This window comes from Cetorhinus maximus, chromosome 9 (assembly GCF_964194155.1).
Source record: "Cetorhinus maximus chromosome 9, sCetMax3.hap1.1, whole genome shotgun sequence".
Taxonomy (NCBI): domain Eukaryota; kingdom Metazoa; phylum Chordata; class Chondrichthyes; order Lamniformes; family Cetorhinidae; genus Cetorhinus; species Cetorhinus maximus.
Window position 1 is genome coordinate 74,782,411 of NC_135887.1, and position 15,768 is coordinate 74,798,178.

Below are 15,768 nucleotides of genomic sequence, written 5' to 3' on the forward strand. Positions count from 1 at the left end.
CATTTCCTGTTATACATGTTTTAACACCCATCCACCAGCCTGCCCCTCTCATGTCTATTGTGGGGGGTGGGGGGGAAAAGGTTGATATTGTGGCCAATGTCCTTTGTTCCAAACCAAGTTCGTAATGTGAAAATTTTTAACATTAATTTATATGTAAGTGATGCTGTCCTCAGTTCTAAATTGTTTGTTTTACAATGGATCCATTGAATGGTACAGCATGGAAGAAGACCATCTGGACCATCAAGTCTGTGCCAGCTCTTTCAAAGAGCAATCCAGTTAGTTCCACACTCCTGCTCTTTCCCCATATTCCCAAATTTCTCCTTCTCCTAGCATTTATCCAATTTCCTTTTGAAGGATATAATAAAATCTGTATCCGCCACCCTATCAGACAGCGCATACCAAATCCTAACAACTCATCGCATCAGAAAGGTTTTCCTTATTTTGCCTCATCTAGTCCCTTTAATTGCCTGAAACCTGTGCTCTCTGTTTACTGACCTTCCAGCCAATGGAAATAATTATTCTTTATTTACTCTATCTAAACTGAACACCTCTATTAAATCATCTCATCGCTTTCCCTGCTGTAAGAAGACCAACGCCAGCCTCCTCAGTCTGTCCATGTAACTTACACTTGAATTTCCTTGAGGTTTAGTTGGATTGTGCACAATAATAGCATTCCTCTCTACACTTGCAGCATTTTTCGGAGAACCTGGATGACTTCTCCAACGAGCTGTTCAGTAGCTTCTTCGATGACCCACTGCTGGCTGAAAAGAACCCTCTGCTGGACATGGATCTTGACCCAGCCACTCCAGACATCCAGGCAGAACACAGCTACTCTCTGAGTGGAGACTCTGCCCCTCAGAGCCCAGTCATGCCAATCAAGATGGACGAATTCAGCAAAGGTAAGGGAGGGTTTACCCAGGGTCTGGGCAGGGTATGGGCAGTTCCAAGATATGGGAATCAGACCGGGCACCTATGCTGTCACACCAGGTTGGCAATAGGTGGCTTTCTGTTGCATCAACGGAACAAAATTGGGCTGTTGACTCGATGTCACCCATTTTACACTGGTGTCAAAAGTCAAGGTCTACCCTTAGGTTCTTCACCCAAAGGATTTTGAAACTTTGGAATTCTCTACTCCAGAGGGCTGGAGATGCTCCATCTTTGAGTATATTTAAGGCTGAGATAGAAAGATCTTTGATCTCTCAGGAAATCAAGGGACATGGGGAGTGGGCGGGAAAGTGGAGTTGAAGCAGAATATCAGCTGTGACCGTATTGAATAGCAGAGCAGGTTGACGGGCTGTATGGTCTACTCCTGCTTCGATTTCTGATGTTCTTACGTTCCTATACAGAAGACAAGATTTAACAGGAAGATTTTCGGTTTGGAGCCTGGGTGTAACACTGCCTACAGATTCCATGTCTGTTACAGAAACTGACACATTTGCATTTTCATTTTATGGTTGATAATCTATCCCATGCTTGTCCATATATTATAGGTCTCACCCCTTCTCTGGCTGCTAAAGTACTGAAAGGATTTTACCTTTATGTACCTCATCAGCAGCTCTATTTTATTTTCCATGGTCTGGAGTTTGCCTTGGAGGTGGGTTAGAAGGCAGGCAAGCAGAAAAATTTGCACCACAATGTACCAGTTTTTAAAATTTATTCATTCACAGGGTGTGGGCATCACTGGCTGGGCCAGCATTTATTGCCCATCCCTAATTGTCCTTGAGAATGTGGTGGTGAGCTACCACCGTGAACCCCTGCAGCCCATGCGGTGAACACACACCCACAGTGCTGTTAGGGAGGGAGTTCCAGGATTTTGACCCAGCGACAGTGGAAGAATGGTAATATAATTCCAAGTCAGGATGGCGAGTGGCTTGGTGGGGAACATGCAGATGGTGGTGTTCCCATCTATCCGCTGCCCTTGTCCTTCTAGATGGTAGAGGTCATGGGTTTGGAAGGTGCTGTCTGAGGAGCCTTGGTGAATTGCCGCACCTTGTAGGTGATACACACTGCTGTTACTGTGCGTCGGTGGTGGAGTGAATGTTTAAGGTGGTGGATGGTGTGCTAATAAATTAAGTGGTCTGCTTTGTCCAGTCAGTTTCTTGTCAATGGTAACCCCCCCAGGATGTTGATAGTGGGGGATTCAGTGATGGTAGTGCTACTGAATGTCAAGGGGAAATGGTTAGATTCTCTCTTATTGGAGATGGTCATTGCCTGGCACTTGCATGGCATGAATGTTACTTGCCAGTTATCAGCCCAAGCCTGGATATTGTCCAGGTCTTGCTGCATATGGGCATAGACTGCTTCAGTATCTGAGGAGTCGCAAATGGGGCTGAACATTGTGCAATCATCAGCGAAAAGGAAGAAGTGTGCATAGGACAGATGTCAGGTAGAAAATACAATGGAGAATCAGGTTGAATATAGAAGTACCAGAGGGGAAGTGAAGAAACTAATAAGAAAAGCAAGGAGAGAGCATGAAAAGAGGCTGTCAGAGAACATAAAAGGGAATCCTTCTATTTTCTATAAGTATGTAAATAATAAAAGGGTAGCAAAAGAAAAAGTAGGGCCAATTAGGGATAAAAGAGGGGATTTGCATGTGGAGGCTGGAGAAATAGCAGAGGTGTTGAACGAGTACTTTGCATCTGTCTTTATAAGGGAAGAACTTGCTACCCAGGCCAAGGTAAGAGAGGAGATAACTGGTGCGCTAGAAGGATTTACAGTTGAGAGGAAGGAGGTGTTGGAAAGGCTATCTTTACTTAAAACAAATAAGGCACCAGGACCAGATGAGATGCATCCAAGGGTGCTGAAGGATGTGAGAGTGGAAATTTCAGAGACACTAATGATAATCTCCCAGTCTTCCTTAGACACAGGGGAGGTGCCAGAGGACTGGAGAACTGCGAATGTTACACCCTTGTTCAAAAAGGCTTGCAAGGATAAAGCTGCAGCTACAGGCCAGTCAGTTTGATCTCAGTGGTAGGGAAACCTCTGGAAACTATAGTATGGGATAAAATCAATAGTCACTGAGACAAATGCAGGATAATTAAGGAAAGCCAGCATGGGTTCATCAAGCAAAAATTATGTTTAACTAACTTGTTGGAGTTTTTTGAGGAGGTAACAGAGAAGGTTGATAAAGGAAATGCTGTTGATGTGGTGTATATGGATTTTCAAAAGGCATTTGATACAAGGCCACACAACAGAATTGTGAGCAAAGTTCTAGCTCATGAAATTAAAGGGAAACTAGGCACTTGGATAAGAAATTGGCTGAGTGACAGGAAATAGAGGGTAGTGATAAATGGTTGTTTTTCAGCTTGGAGGAAGGATTGAAGTGGGTCAGTGTTGGGACCCTTGCTCTCCCTGATATATATTAATGGACTAGACTGTGGTGTTCAGGGCATGATTTCAAAATTTGCAGATGATACGAAGATTGGAATTGTTGTCAACTGTGATGGGGACAGTCTTGAACTTCAAAAGGACATCGAGATATTGGTGGATTGGGCAGACAAGTGGCAGATGAAGTGCGTGCAGAGAAGTGCGAGGTGATTCGTTTCAGCAGGAAAGATATGGTGAGACAGTGTAAAATAAAGGGAGAGCTCTAAAGGAGGCGTAGGAACAGAGGGACCTCGGTGCATACATACATAGGTATGGCAGGGCATGTTGAGAGAGCAGTTAATAAAGCACATAGTATCTTAGCCTTTATTAATAGGGGCATTGAGTACAAGAGTAAGGAGGTCATGTTGAACTTGTAAAAGACACTAGTTTGGCCTCATCTGGAGCTCTGCATCCAGTTCTGGGCACCATACTTGAGGAAGGGTGTGAAGGCACTGGGGAGAGAGCAGAGGAGATTCACAAGAATGATTCCCAGGATGAAGAACTGTAGCTATGAGGATAGATTGGAGAGGTTGGGACTGTTTTCCTTGGAGAAAAGAAGGCTGAGAGGAGACTTGATAGAGGTATTCAAGATCCTGAGGGTATGGACTTGGTGAATAGTGAGAAGCTGTTCCCAGTCAAGAGAACATCAAGAACTAGAGGGCACAGATTTAAAATAATTGGCAGAAGGAGAAAATATGATGTGAGGAAACATTTTTTCACCCAGACAGTAGTTGGAGTCTGGAACAAACTTGCTGAAGGGGTGGTGGAGGCAGGTTCGATCGAGGCATTCAAAAAGGAATTGGATTGCCACCTGAAAAGAGAGAATGTGCACGGTTATGGGGATAAGGCAGGGGAGTGGGACTAGGTGGAATGCTCTTTTAGAAAGCCAGTGCAGACTCGATGGGCCAAATAGCCTCCTTCTGCACTGTAAAGACATTGTGATACTTCTGACCTCATGATGGAAGGAAGGTCATTGATGAAGTAGCTGAAGAAGGTTGAGCCTAGGGCACTACCCTGAGGAATTCCTGCAGTGATGTCCTGATTCTAGGATGATTGGCCTCCAACAATCACAGCCACCTTCCTTTGTGCTAGGCACCAGTGGAGAGTTTTCCCCCTGAATACCGTTGACCCCAGTTTCGCTAAGGCTCTTTGATGCCACACTCAGTCAAATGCTGCCTTGATGCCAAGGGCAGTCACTCTCATCTCACATCAGGAGTTCAGCTCTCTTGTCCATGTTTGAACCAAGGCTGTAATGAGGTCAGGAGCTGAGTGGCCCTGGTGGAACCCAAACTGGGTGTCAGTGAGCAGGTTATTGTTAGCAAGTGCTGCTTGATAGCACTGTTGATGACCCCTTCCATTACTTTACTGATGATGGAGGATAGACTAATGGGGTGGTAATTGGCCGGGTTGGATTTGTCCTACTTTTTGATGACAGGACATACCTGGGCAATTGCTGGGTAGGTGCCAGTGTTGTCGGTGTAGCAGTTGTCCGATATTTTGCTGCCTTGGTGCGATTTTCCTTGGCTTCTCAGGGATGATGGTCACCATCTGGATAACGGCAGAAAGGCAATTCGAGTGATTGAGTGGACACTCAGAGGTAGGTCTTTTGACAGTGTTGCAATTTTGTCAGAGGCACACAGACCCCATCTTATGTCAGCACCTCATCCAAGCAGATGAAGCTGCTGTACAGCGGGAAGCTCTTGACTACAGTGGCAGTCGTGAAATCCTACGTACTAAAAATAGGAGTTAGTAAAGAGGAGCACGGCCACTGCCTGCCATAGTGGAAGCAGAGCTCTCTGATTGGGAATGCTGACATAGAGGGTGGGTTTTGGAGAATGGCTCTTTCATCGAGATACAAGGTCAAGTGGAGTGGGGCGGAGGTGGGTGGAGTTTCGGACGGCCAATGAGTGCACTACACACTGGCCATCCAAGTGGTGGCCAGCATTCTCCTGCATGCATGAAGGGGCCTTCAAGCTTAACCAAGAGAGGTTCTTAGTGCACCCATGCTAACCCACGCATCTCTCTCTTTGATCCTGCAGGAGGAGACCATCAGGATCATGGAGCCTGGTGATTTAGCGTATGCCTCATGGCTTACAGGGAACAGAGAAAAAGATGATGAGAGTGGCAGAGGTGCCTGGCTCGGCAAAGGGAGGAGCACCTCCCTCAAGATTAAGGGGAGCAGGGCCTGCTGCAAACGCAGCTGAAGATCCACAGTGAGCTGTCGCTTGTAGGCACCTCGCTAGACCCAGGGTTTATAGGCAGCGCCTCTCATTCCTGCAGATGACCGAGAACCAGTGTCGCTGAAGACTGCGCATGTCTAGGGAATTGGTCGGTCACATCTGCCAGTTACTGCAGGATTTGGTACCACAGGGACGTGGAGGGCATCCACTGCCAGTGGCCGTGAAAGTGACTGCAGCACTCAATTTTTATGCTAGTGGCTCCTCCCAGGGCTCCACAGGGGACCTGTGTGGGATCTTGCAAGCCTCCACGCACAAGTGTATCCAGGAGGTCATGGATGCCATCTGCGTGAAAGCACACAGCTTTATGCATTTCGTCTGGGATCAGGAAAGCCAGGAAACAAGAGCGCTGGGATTTGCAGAGATCCCAGGTTTTCCACAGGTGCAGGGTGCCATCGACTGCACTCATGTGGTGCTTAGATCTCCATGGCAATAAGCGGTCACCTACGTCAACCACAAGGGCTTCCACTCGCTGAATTTTCAGCTGGTGTGCAATCACCACAAACGAGTCCTACGGGTCTGTGCACGATTCCCAGGGAATGTCCACGACTCCTACATCCTTAGCAGGTCTTAGACCCCTGACATCTTCCAGGGTCCATAGAGGCTGCAGGGTTGTCTCCTCAGGGTCAAGGGCTACCCAGAGAGGACGTGGCTGATGACGCCTGTGCGGTGGCCTCAGACTGCAGCAGAACGATGGTACAACGAGGTTCATGCTACGACCTGGACTTTAGTGGACCAAACAATAGACATTTTGAAAATGAGGTTCCAGTGCCTCACTAGGTCTGTTGGAGCACTGCAATATAGTCCACCGAGGGTGTCGCGCATCCTTGTAGCTTGCTGTGCGCTCCACAACCTGGCGCTGCAATGGGGGGAGGACCTGGCTGAGAAGGATATGGAGGAGCTGCACATCTTCTCCGATGAGGAGGATGTCGAAGGGGATGATGGTGATGAGGTCCTCGAATGCGAGGATATCAGCGATGAGGCCATCGCACTGGCCAGACGAGGCAGGCGCACTCGGGAGGCCCTCATAGCCGCAAGATTCATGGAGGATGATGACGAGTTGCAGTGAGGACAGTCCTGACATCCTCACCCTGAACCTGTGAATGTTAGACTCCTGTGTGGCTGATGGCAGTGCACATACCCTCAGTGCTCAGGCTCCTGTCATGGAGATGCAGTGGAGGCCCTAATAGTCACTGGATTCCAGGAGGATGATGACGACATGCAGTGAGGACACTCCATAAATCTTCACATAGCCTCTGAGAATGTCTGACTCCAGTCCGGCTGAGGGCAGCTCGCTTGCGCTCTGTGATCAGGGTTATATCATGGAGACACAGCCGTGAAAGTTTAAATGCAGCTGATCCTTTGTCTGCCTTCAGCACCTGAGCCCTTCAGGAGCACAGCATCACTGGTTACAGATGCTGAAGTGATGGGGGCCAGCCCCACCTTAAAGGTGCTGAGAGCACACAGAGAGTATGAGAGAACTCTGTGACACCTGCCCACTACATTCTGGCAGCAATGACTAGCACTGCCGAGGTGCAGGCATCAGTAATGTGTCCAGGGAGTGTGAGGCTGGACCATCACTTTGGTCTGAAGGCTGCACAAAGCACAGGGAAGAGGCCCTGGACTGAGACACCTGCCTTTACCTTACGCAGAAATGTTTCACATCTGAGTGACATGAACACTGCTCATCAGAACAAGGAGCCACAGGCAGGGAGACATTTTTGGGAGTTTATTGACAATAGCGAACATTATGTACAAGTGACTAACACCTGTGCCCAGGCTGTGCAACTACATCTTCTTAACTTTCCTAACCCTGCTGCTACATCTTGGTCCCTCGGACATCCGCAGCAGAGGTGGAGACAGCTTGCTGACTACTATGCCCTGTCTATAATGACCTTGGCGGGCGTCCTCTGGAGAGCTGAGACCTGGAGGGCCCCGGCCTGCTTTTGGGGTCCTGCTGAGTAGCAGTATAGGCTGTGGAGCTGGAGCTACTGAGCTCACAGGAAGAGGGGATTCAGATGGGCCGGACACTCCTGGAGTTGTCTGGGTGGATGGGCCCAGAGTGAGTCTGCTGATCCCCCTCCCTATGGGTGCCCGAGGGCCCCTGGCTGACTCCGTGAGCGGAAGGGGTGGCTGGAGTGAGCTCGAGCTTTCCCCCATCCCTCTTGTGTACACGCTGTTGGAGGCTAACAATGGCGTCAGCAATGGAGTTAAGCCGCGCATCAATGCAGGAGCGATGTCCCGGATCAAGGTCTCCATGGTGGCCACCATCCTACCAGTGTTGACCGTGGCGCATTGGCATGCCAGCCCTGTCACCTCAGCCTGAAGGCAGATGGACTCCTCCATCGTGCCTTGCAATCTGAGGAGTGCAGTTGACATCCCTTCCTGATGTTCCCGAGCTTGCCTTTGCAGCTCCAGCAACTGTGACATGACCGAGTCCAGAGGCTCGTCATCTGACTCGGACTCAGCAGATTTCTGGTCTCCAGCAGTCCTCCAAGTGTCGGAAACTTGGGAAGTCCCTGCTGCCACCTGCCTGCTGTGGATCAGACAGTGTGATGCGCTCACCAGATTGTGATCCTGAGGCTACTCTAAAGCTAGAGGTGTGTGTATGCGGTGATGGAGGGTGTGGGTGAGCGCTGTGACGGGTCTTCAATTAGGGTGTCATCAGATTCTTCTTCCGAGGTGTCTTCAAGGCTTGAGTCAAGGGCCTGGCTCGTGGACCCCCTCAGCTGCTTCCCAGATGTGCCTGTGAAAGCAAGGGAGATAATTAGTGCATGGCAGTGGCCTGTGAAACAGGACACATCACTCACAGCATGGTTGTCTGATGGATGTTGCACTACTGGATCCTCACTTGGTAGAGCAGCGCCGACCTCACCGTCAGCACAGGACCGGTCCAGATCCTTGCCGGCCAGCTTAATAGCTCTGTTTTCAAAGTCCGTGAGGACCTTGATGTCAAGTCTTCCTCCACCAGTCTGCGACCTGTCCCTCTTGTGAGCCAGTTTGTCCTGCATGATTAGAGATGGAGAAAGTGTAAGCAGGACGCCTGCCAGGCCGGGTGATAAGTATGCCTGGCATGTGTGGGTGGTGGGTGGTCCCATGGACGGGATGAGGACAATGACGGTGAGTGTGAGAGAGTGAATGGTGATGTTCCTTGAACTGGCAGTGAGTGAGATCCCTGAGGATGTGTGATGGGTTTGTGAGTGTGTGAGTTGAGAGTGATGAGATGCGTGACTTACCCTGGTGGAACGGAGGAGATCATTCATCCTCTTTTGGCACTGGGTGGCTGTCCTCTTTTGCAGTGTGTTGGCATTGACCACTGCTGCCACCACCTCCCATGCTGGATTAGTGACCTTGCTTGCTGGTCTTCACCCAGAGCAGGGGTCAAGGACTTCACTGTGGGCCTCCACTGCGTCCAGTAGGTGCCCGAGGGAGGCGCCGCTAAATTTGGGGGCAGCATGTTTCCTCCCTTTGGCAGCCATGACTTTGCAGCAGCTTCTGATCCCTTAGAGAGTGCTAGCTCTGTGCAGGGACATCCTTTAAATATGGCGGCTGGATTACTGACAGCTTGAGGTGTCGGTAGGGCGGGCGAATCAGGAGCTGCTGCGCCAATGACCCAATGTGTCTCCCAGGAATGCATTGTGAATGAGGCAGGATACGCAGGGAATGGGATGATACTGTGTGAAAAGCCTCCATTGTGGCTGGCGGGTAAAACGTCCTCTTTCCCGCCCACTTCCGCACTTTGTGCAAATCTGGAATGATTCTGCCCTCAGTACCTCCAACCAGGTGATCATGGCTGGAGTTGCCCATTGTTCTCCAATGGGGTCTCACCACAGCTGCCTTTGCCTCCATCAGCTGCCTGAGGCCCCACTGAGGTAGGTGTGTCTGCACTGGTGGAGGGTACACTTTACTGATGTGATGGTGGATCCTCAGAGTACAAGATGTCCTCTGAGTGGTGTCAGCATCTATACTCGACTACTGCTGCTCCTCTGGCACCTGCTCTGGGTAAGAGAGAAAACATCAGTTACTCACCCTCCTTTGTCTCAGCAAGCTACATCATCAAACCTCCGACAAACCCATCAAGTGGCATCTCCAGAGTTGGAAGCTGCTCCAAGGTGTATTCATGGAGCATTCAATAAACTTCCACCCTCTGTCTTTTGTACACCAATCTTACCTTTGCCAACTACCTGCCCTGTGACTACCCTTCTAATATCAAAAGCCTCATCTTCCATGAGTGTCAATAATGCCAGGTTGGCAACTCCACCCCCTGAACTACTCCAGGAATACAGCTATTCTTAACCTTCCCATCTGACCATCCTGATCCACGATACAGATGAGGATGAGTCTGGCACTGATTTGGCCCTGGGCTTACATTCTCATCCTCCCAAGCATACATCAGTTGGATCCCATCTCTTGGATGAGGGTTAGCACTGGGCAAACATCTCTTTGGTGTTCCTATACACTGTCTGCCTTCAAGTCCTCCTGCTTTGAGGTGTGCCATTCCTTTAAGACCCTCATGTCTGCCAGCTGGGCATTGCCAGATCTCAGATGGTGATTGAAACACATCCTACACTGGGGCCACGTCCTGCTAAGCACGCTGCATCTACTGAGCTCTCGAGTGACCTCCAGCCATGCCTCCTTAGTTTGCCTGGCTGGACTCCCCAGTTGCTTTCTGGAAATAAAACTTTCCTCCTGGCTCTCACGTCCTTTAGCATGAACTCCAGGGAGGCACCAGTGAATGGCAGGACTGCCCTACCCAACTGGCGGCCATGTCAATACTCTGATCATCCGTTCCTGGCACTCTGGCTGCATCCACATTGAAGGCTGATGGGGGCCTTTAAATGGGCCCCGCGTCACATCTGTCTCCCGTCTCCTGATTACGCCTGTCATTCATAATTGGATGGATATCATGGAGGCAATGCACTACTTGGTTGCCTTCTGCAAGTTCTGAAGTACTTCGCTCTGACCTCGAGCAGGGTCAGTGCTTCTGGAACGTTCCCAATGTTGGAGTGCCGTCAAACTAGGCAAAAACCCTGCTCCATGTCTCCCTTTGCCCTCTTGACCACTGGTATAACAAATTCCTACATGTTCCTCGAATTACATCAGTGAATTCCTTCAACTTTCTCCCTGCAGGACCAACATAAGTCTTCTTCATTCCTTATCCTGGGTGTCTGTATGGAATTGAAAGGGATAGCCTTGCAGGGCTATAGGGAAATAACAGGGGAGTAGGACGAATGGGATAACTCTTTCAAAGGGCTAACATAGGAAAGATGGCCTGAGTGGCCTCCTATTGTGCTGTATGAATTGAACATCTTGCCCATGATTATATTTTTACCCTTTCAATCTACAAACATGCAAAGAGTAATGACAGGAAAAGATCTTCTGGCACATCCAGCCAATTGCAGACCATTGCACTGCCCTGTGCATCACCATAAACACACTCCCCATCCAGAAAACATAGGCAGACAGAAAACCAGACTAAAAACCACAGGCCAGTTAAGTGCTAAAGATCTGGGTGATTCTTCTCCAACATGCACAGGTGTTCAAAGCCGCTCAAGGGGAGCTCTCTGGCCCTGATTAATGTTTGGCGGTATTTATCTTATGTGAACGCCATGTAGCCAGAAACATGTTCACCTCTAGCTTGAAGGAATTTGGTGAATCAGTGTTCAGAGCACAAACCAACAGCTTCTTTCCAGCTGTCCTATTCTGTAGGGAAACAATCACTTCTGATGTTGAACCTAGATCTGGCCTTACATAACTTGAGATTGTGATCTCCTACACCTACCCGCACTCTAAACATGTACTGCCGGCAAGAGATTGAGACTAGGCATACACACAATGAAAGAGGTTGGAGCAAGTTTCAGAAAGTGTGTGCCTGTGTGCTATACACTCTTTCCTGCATTACCTGTGTTCTATCCAGTCCTTCTCCTGTACTGTGTAACTGTATGGTATCCATGTGTGAGTGTGTGTGTGTGTGTGTGTGTTTGAGTGTGTGTGAGTGTGTGTGTCGGTGTGTGTGTGTGTGTGTGTGTCTGTGTGTGTGTGTCTGTGTGTGTGTGAGTGTGTGTGCCTGTGTGTGTGTGTGTGTGTGAGTATCTGTGTGTGTGTGCGTGTGAGTGTGTGTGTCTGTGTGTGTGAGTGTGTGTGTCGGTGTGTGTGTGTCTGTGTGTGTGAGTGTGTGTGCCTGTGTGAGTATCTGTGTGTGTGTGTGAGTGTGTGTGTCTGTGTGTGTGAGTGTGTGTGTGTGAGTGTGTGTTTCTGTGTGTGTGTGTGAGTGTGTGTGTGTGAGTGTGTGTTTCTGTGTGTGTGTGTGTGTATGTCTGTGTGTGTGTGTGTCTGTGTGTGTGTGTGTGGGTGTGTGTGTGTGTGTGGGTGAGTGTGTGTGTGTGTGTGAGTGTCCGTGTCTGTGTGTCTGTGTGTGTGTGTCTGTGTGTGTGTGTGGCTGTGTGTGTGTCTGTGTGTGTGTGTATGTGTGTGTCTGTGTGTGTGTGTCTGTGTGAGTGTGAGTATGTGTGTGTGTGAGTATGTGTGTGTGTGAGTATGTGTGTGTGTGTGTCTGTGTGTGTGTGTCTGTGTGTGCGTGTGTCTGTGTGAGTGTGTGTCTGTGTGTGAGTGTCTATGTGTGTGAGTGTGTGTATGTGTCTGTGTGTGTGTGTCTGTGTGTGTGTGAGTGAGATATCCTCTCTGTGGGCAGAATTTTGCGCCTTGCAGGCAGGCATGCGCCCGACCTCATCGGGCGTAAAATCGCGCAGGATGACGTCAGGTGACTTAATCCCGTATGCGAGCAATCTTCAGGTCGCCAGGCGTGCGCAGGTGTCAGAGCCGCACCCGCCATCAATTAAAAGGCCACTTAGGACCATTAAAAAGGCATTTGTTTCTGATTTTACATTGCCCATGCGATTTTGCGCTCATCACATGGGCAGGCGGACAGCCCTCTTTTTGCAAAGGGCAGGATAAAAAGCGCCAGCAGCATTACCAAAGTGAGCAGTGAGGAGTTTCGGAAATGGTTTGCTGCTGGTTGCTTATTTGAACTTGACAGTTTCATCTCTGTTCTGAGCTTCAGTTTTAGCATTTCTAGGCTTCATTTCAGGATTCATTGGCGTCTCCAAAACCCCAGGAGGATTTTGACTGTGAAATGGCCTCCACTTGTCAGATGATTGGGCCTGAGATCAGCCCCGACTGTGTGGGTGGACACCCCATGCCAGTGGATCTGAAGGTCACAGTGGCCCTCAATTCTACAAGGGCGTTTGTAGAGAGTACCATAGGTCTTCTTAAGATGCACTTCCGATGCCTGGACCGTTCAGGGGGTGCACTACAATACCCCCTAGAGTGGATGTCACTGATTGTGGTTGCATGCTGCGCTTTCCACAATCTGGCACTAGCAAGGGGGGACCCACTGGAGGAAGAGGGTCTTGATGCAGCTCCACAGGCCACAGAGGATGAGTCCAGTAGTGAGTCAGAAGAGGAGCACGGTGGGGAGAATGCTGAGGGCGTGGAGGCAGACCTCTGTAACGTCCAGTGAGGCAGGGGCACCAGGGATGCCTTGATCCAATGCTCCTTCAGCTAGGCTGCCAAAGATCAGCTTCCACCTCATGCCAGGGCTGTCGCCTCCATCCTGGATGTTTGAAATGACCCTTTCATTTGAACACAAAGTCCACTCAGTGTTTGTGCAATAAAGTTTAGAGCCACTCACATCCAGCATTACATACTGGCGTACCCTGCACCTAGAAAACAAGTGAAGTATACTCAGGCCATTAAGACAAAAGCAAAATTTATATCATTTTCACAACAAATGAACAAAACCATTTCTGGCGTTACTGCCCACACCAGTAAACATATAAACAAAACATGGCAGAACAGAAGATCACCTGTAACCAGTCCCTCTTGTGCTCATGGTGCCTTAAACTTACGTTAATGATTGATATGTCTTGTTGCCCCACTCTCCCCACCTTGCTGGCAGCGGCATTGGAGACAGCTGCTGACTCTGCTGTCCTGTTGGCCTTGATGACCTTGGTGGATGTCCTCTGGCCAGTGGAACCTGTGCTGGCCCCGCCTGGGAGGAGCAGCCAGTGCCAAGACTGGCATCTCCCCAGTCGCCCAAGCCTCATCAGATGCCACAGTCACTGGCAGAGGAGCGGAGGAGCTGCTTCTGTCATCCAGAGCACCCTGAGAGGAGCCCGTAGAGACGACAAGCAGCTTGTGCGTCAACATGAGGTCTCTCTGGACCTCCCTGCTCACCATTGATTGATGGGCGCCTAGTTGGGATACTTTGTGCCTCATCCATCTCCCACACTGGCACTGACCACCTGAGATCATTGCCTATGTGAGGGCTTGCAGGTCCAAGCGCAATCCCAGGAACTCCTCATTCTGACCCTGGAGCAGCCTCTCCATGAGAGTCGCCACCCTCTCAATGGAGGAGGCATTGCGCTCGGCCATGAGGGTCAACACAGTGCTCACCCACCGCATGGACTCCTCCATAACAGAGACCATGGCACGCAGACCCTCATGGATCTCTGCCAGATCCTCCCACACATCCCGCTGGACATCCAGCATCTGCCACCTAATGGACAACTCCAGAGGCTCATCATCAGCCTTCGACTCAGCATCATCCTGGTCTCCAGCGGTCCTCTGACTGCCAGCACCCTGGGCACTCTCTGCCTCTGGCTGCACCTCAAGCGAGTGTGAAATGCTCTCACCGCTGTGCTCCGACATTCTAGCCGCCAATCTAACACCCACCGAGGTGCTGGTATCTGCGCTGGTGACTGGTTCAGAGAGGGGATGTGATGCAGGTGTATCTGAAGCCTGGTGGTCCTCCGGTGTCAGAGGTAGGTCTTCGGGGTCCTACGATTGGGTGTGTGCTGGTGAGTCTAAGGGAGAGCAATGACATGTCATTAGCTTAAGTCCTCACACTGTCACTGTGCATGCCAGGCACCCTGGTGAGACAATGGAGATCTGTATCATGGTGCCCTCGTCTTTCAATGATCAATGGGGACTCCTGGTTTGAGGCTCCCATTAATGATGAGACTGCACAAGATTGTTTGCACCATCCGACACTCTCACCTCTGTGCTCTGCACTCTTACCTTCCTCAGAGACCCCTGCCTCTCCACAACCAGCTGACCGAGGTGGGTGGTGGCTCTCCAGCTCCAAAGTATCCATTTCAAACCTCGTCATGTTTAGGAAGTTTGGGGGGGGCCTCCACCTGTCCATGACCTCTCGATGTTGTTATGGCTCCTCTTCTTCTGAAAGGACAGAGGAGCTTTGACTAGTCCGCTCTCTACCTGCAGCGCCATTGCAGCCTGGCCAACCCCACCCGAGGAACACCTCGCAGGGCACATCCGAGTCGTGGCCCTCGAGCCGCAAGGCACTCAGCCCAAGCAGCCAGGGCTCACCCCCTTGGCCAGCTCCGGCGTCAGTGACAGTTGCCACTCAGACTCTAACACCCCTGAGACCCACGGAGGGATGGCCAGACCTTAACACTTCAACACACTGATCCATGCCAACACGGTACTCACCCTTGCCGAGCACAGCAGGTCATTGAACCTTTTGCGACACTGGACTCTTGTGTGCTGCACAACGCCATGGCTGCTGACCTCGGCTGCCTCCTCCTTCGAGGTATTTTTGGTCTGATGCTGTGGCCTCCTCCTGCCTGGGTATGAGAGCGTCCCCCCTGACACCCGTCTGAGAAACAGGCGGGCCATGTGCCCGCCTGACCTGCCCTCCCACCTGATGTCTCCAGCCGCTATTGAGGCCATTGCTCCAGTCTCCAGACCGCAGAATATGATTGTCCTCTGACAGCCTTCAAGGAGCTGCCTTTGCCAGTTTTAAAGTGCCCGCCAGGTCGCCATTGCACCCCGCACCTGACAGGCCCCTGCCTCCACCTGACCTTTCCAACTACTGGGAGGACGCATTTCACATTGGGTGGGCCTTAATTGACCAGTCAGCGTGAAATCGTGAAATCGCGGTCGTGAGCCAATCATGGTCAAGGCCTGTTTCCCGACCAGCTCCGGGCCTGCCAATCATACGCGCCCGTGTGTGTGTGTGTGTGTGTGTATATGTGTGTCTGTATGTGTGTGTGTCTGTCTGTGTGTGTGTGTGTGTGTGTGTGTGTGTATATGTGTGTCTGTATGTGTGTGTGTCTGTCTGTGTGTGTGTGTGTGTGTGTGTGTG

The 15,768-nt window shown here is 50.3% G+C and overlaps 1 protein-coding gene across 1 annotated transcript in view; it reads left to right on the plus strand.

Annotated features, from left to right (window-relative positions):
• The window catches only part of creb3l1 (cAMP responsive element binding protein 3-like 1), a 145,841-nt gene that overhangs the window by 74,407 nt on the left and 55,666 nt on the right, over nt 1-15,768 (plus strand). The window contains exon 2 of the mRNA XM_078548877.1: nt 692-899. Coding sequence (XP_078405003.1) covers nt 692-899 — 208 coding nt within the window. The remainder of the gene's footprint in view (nt 1-691; nt 900-15,768) is intronic.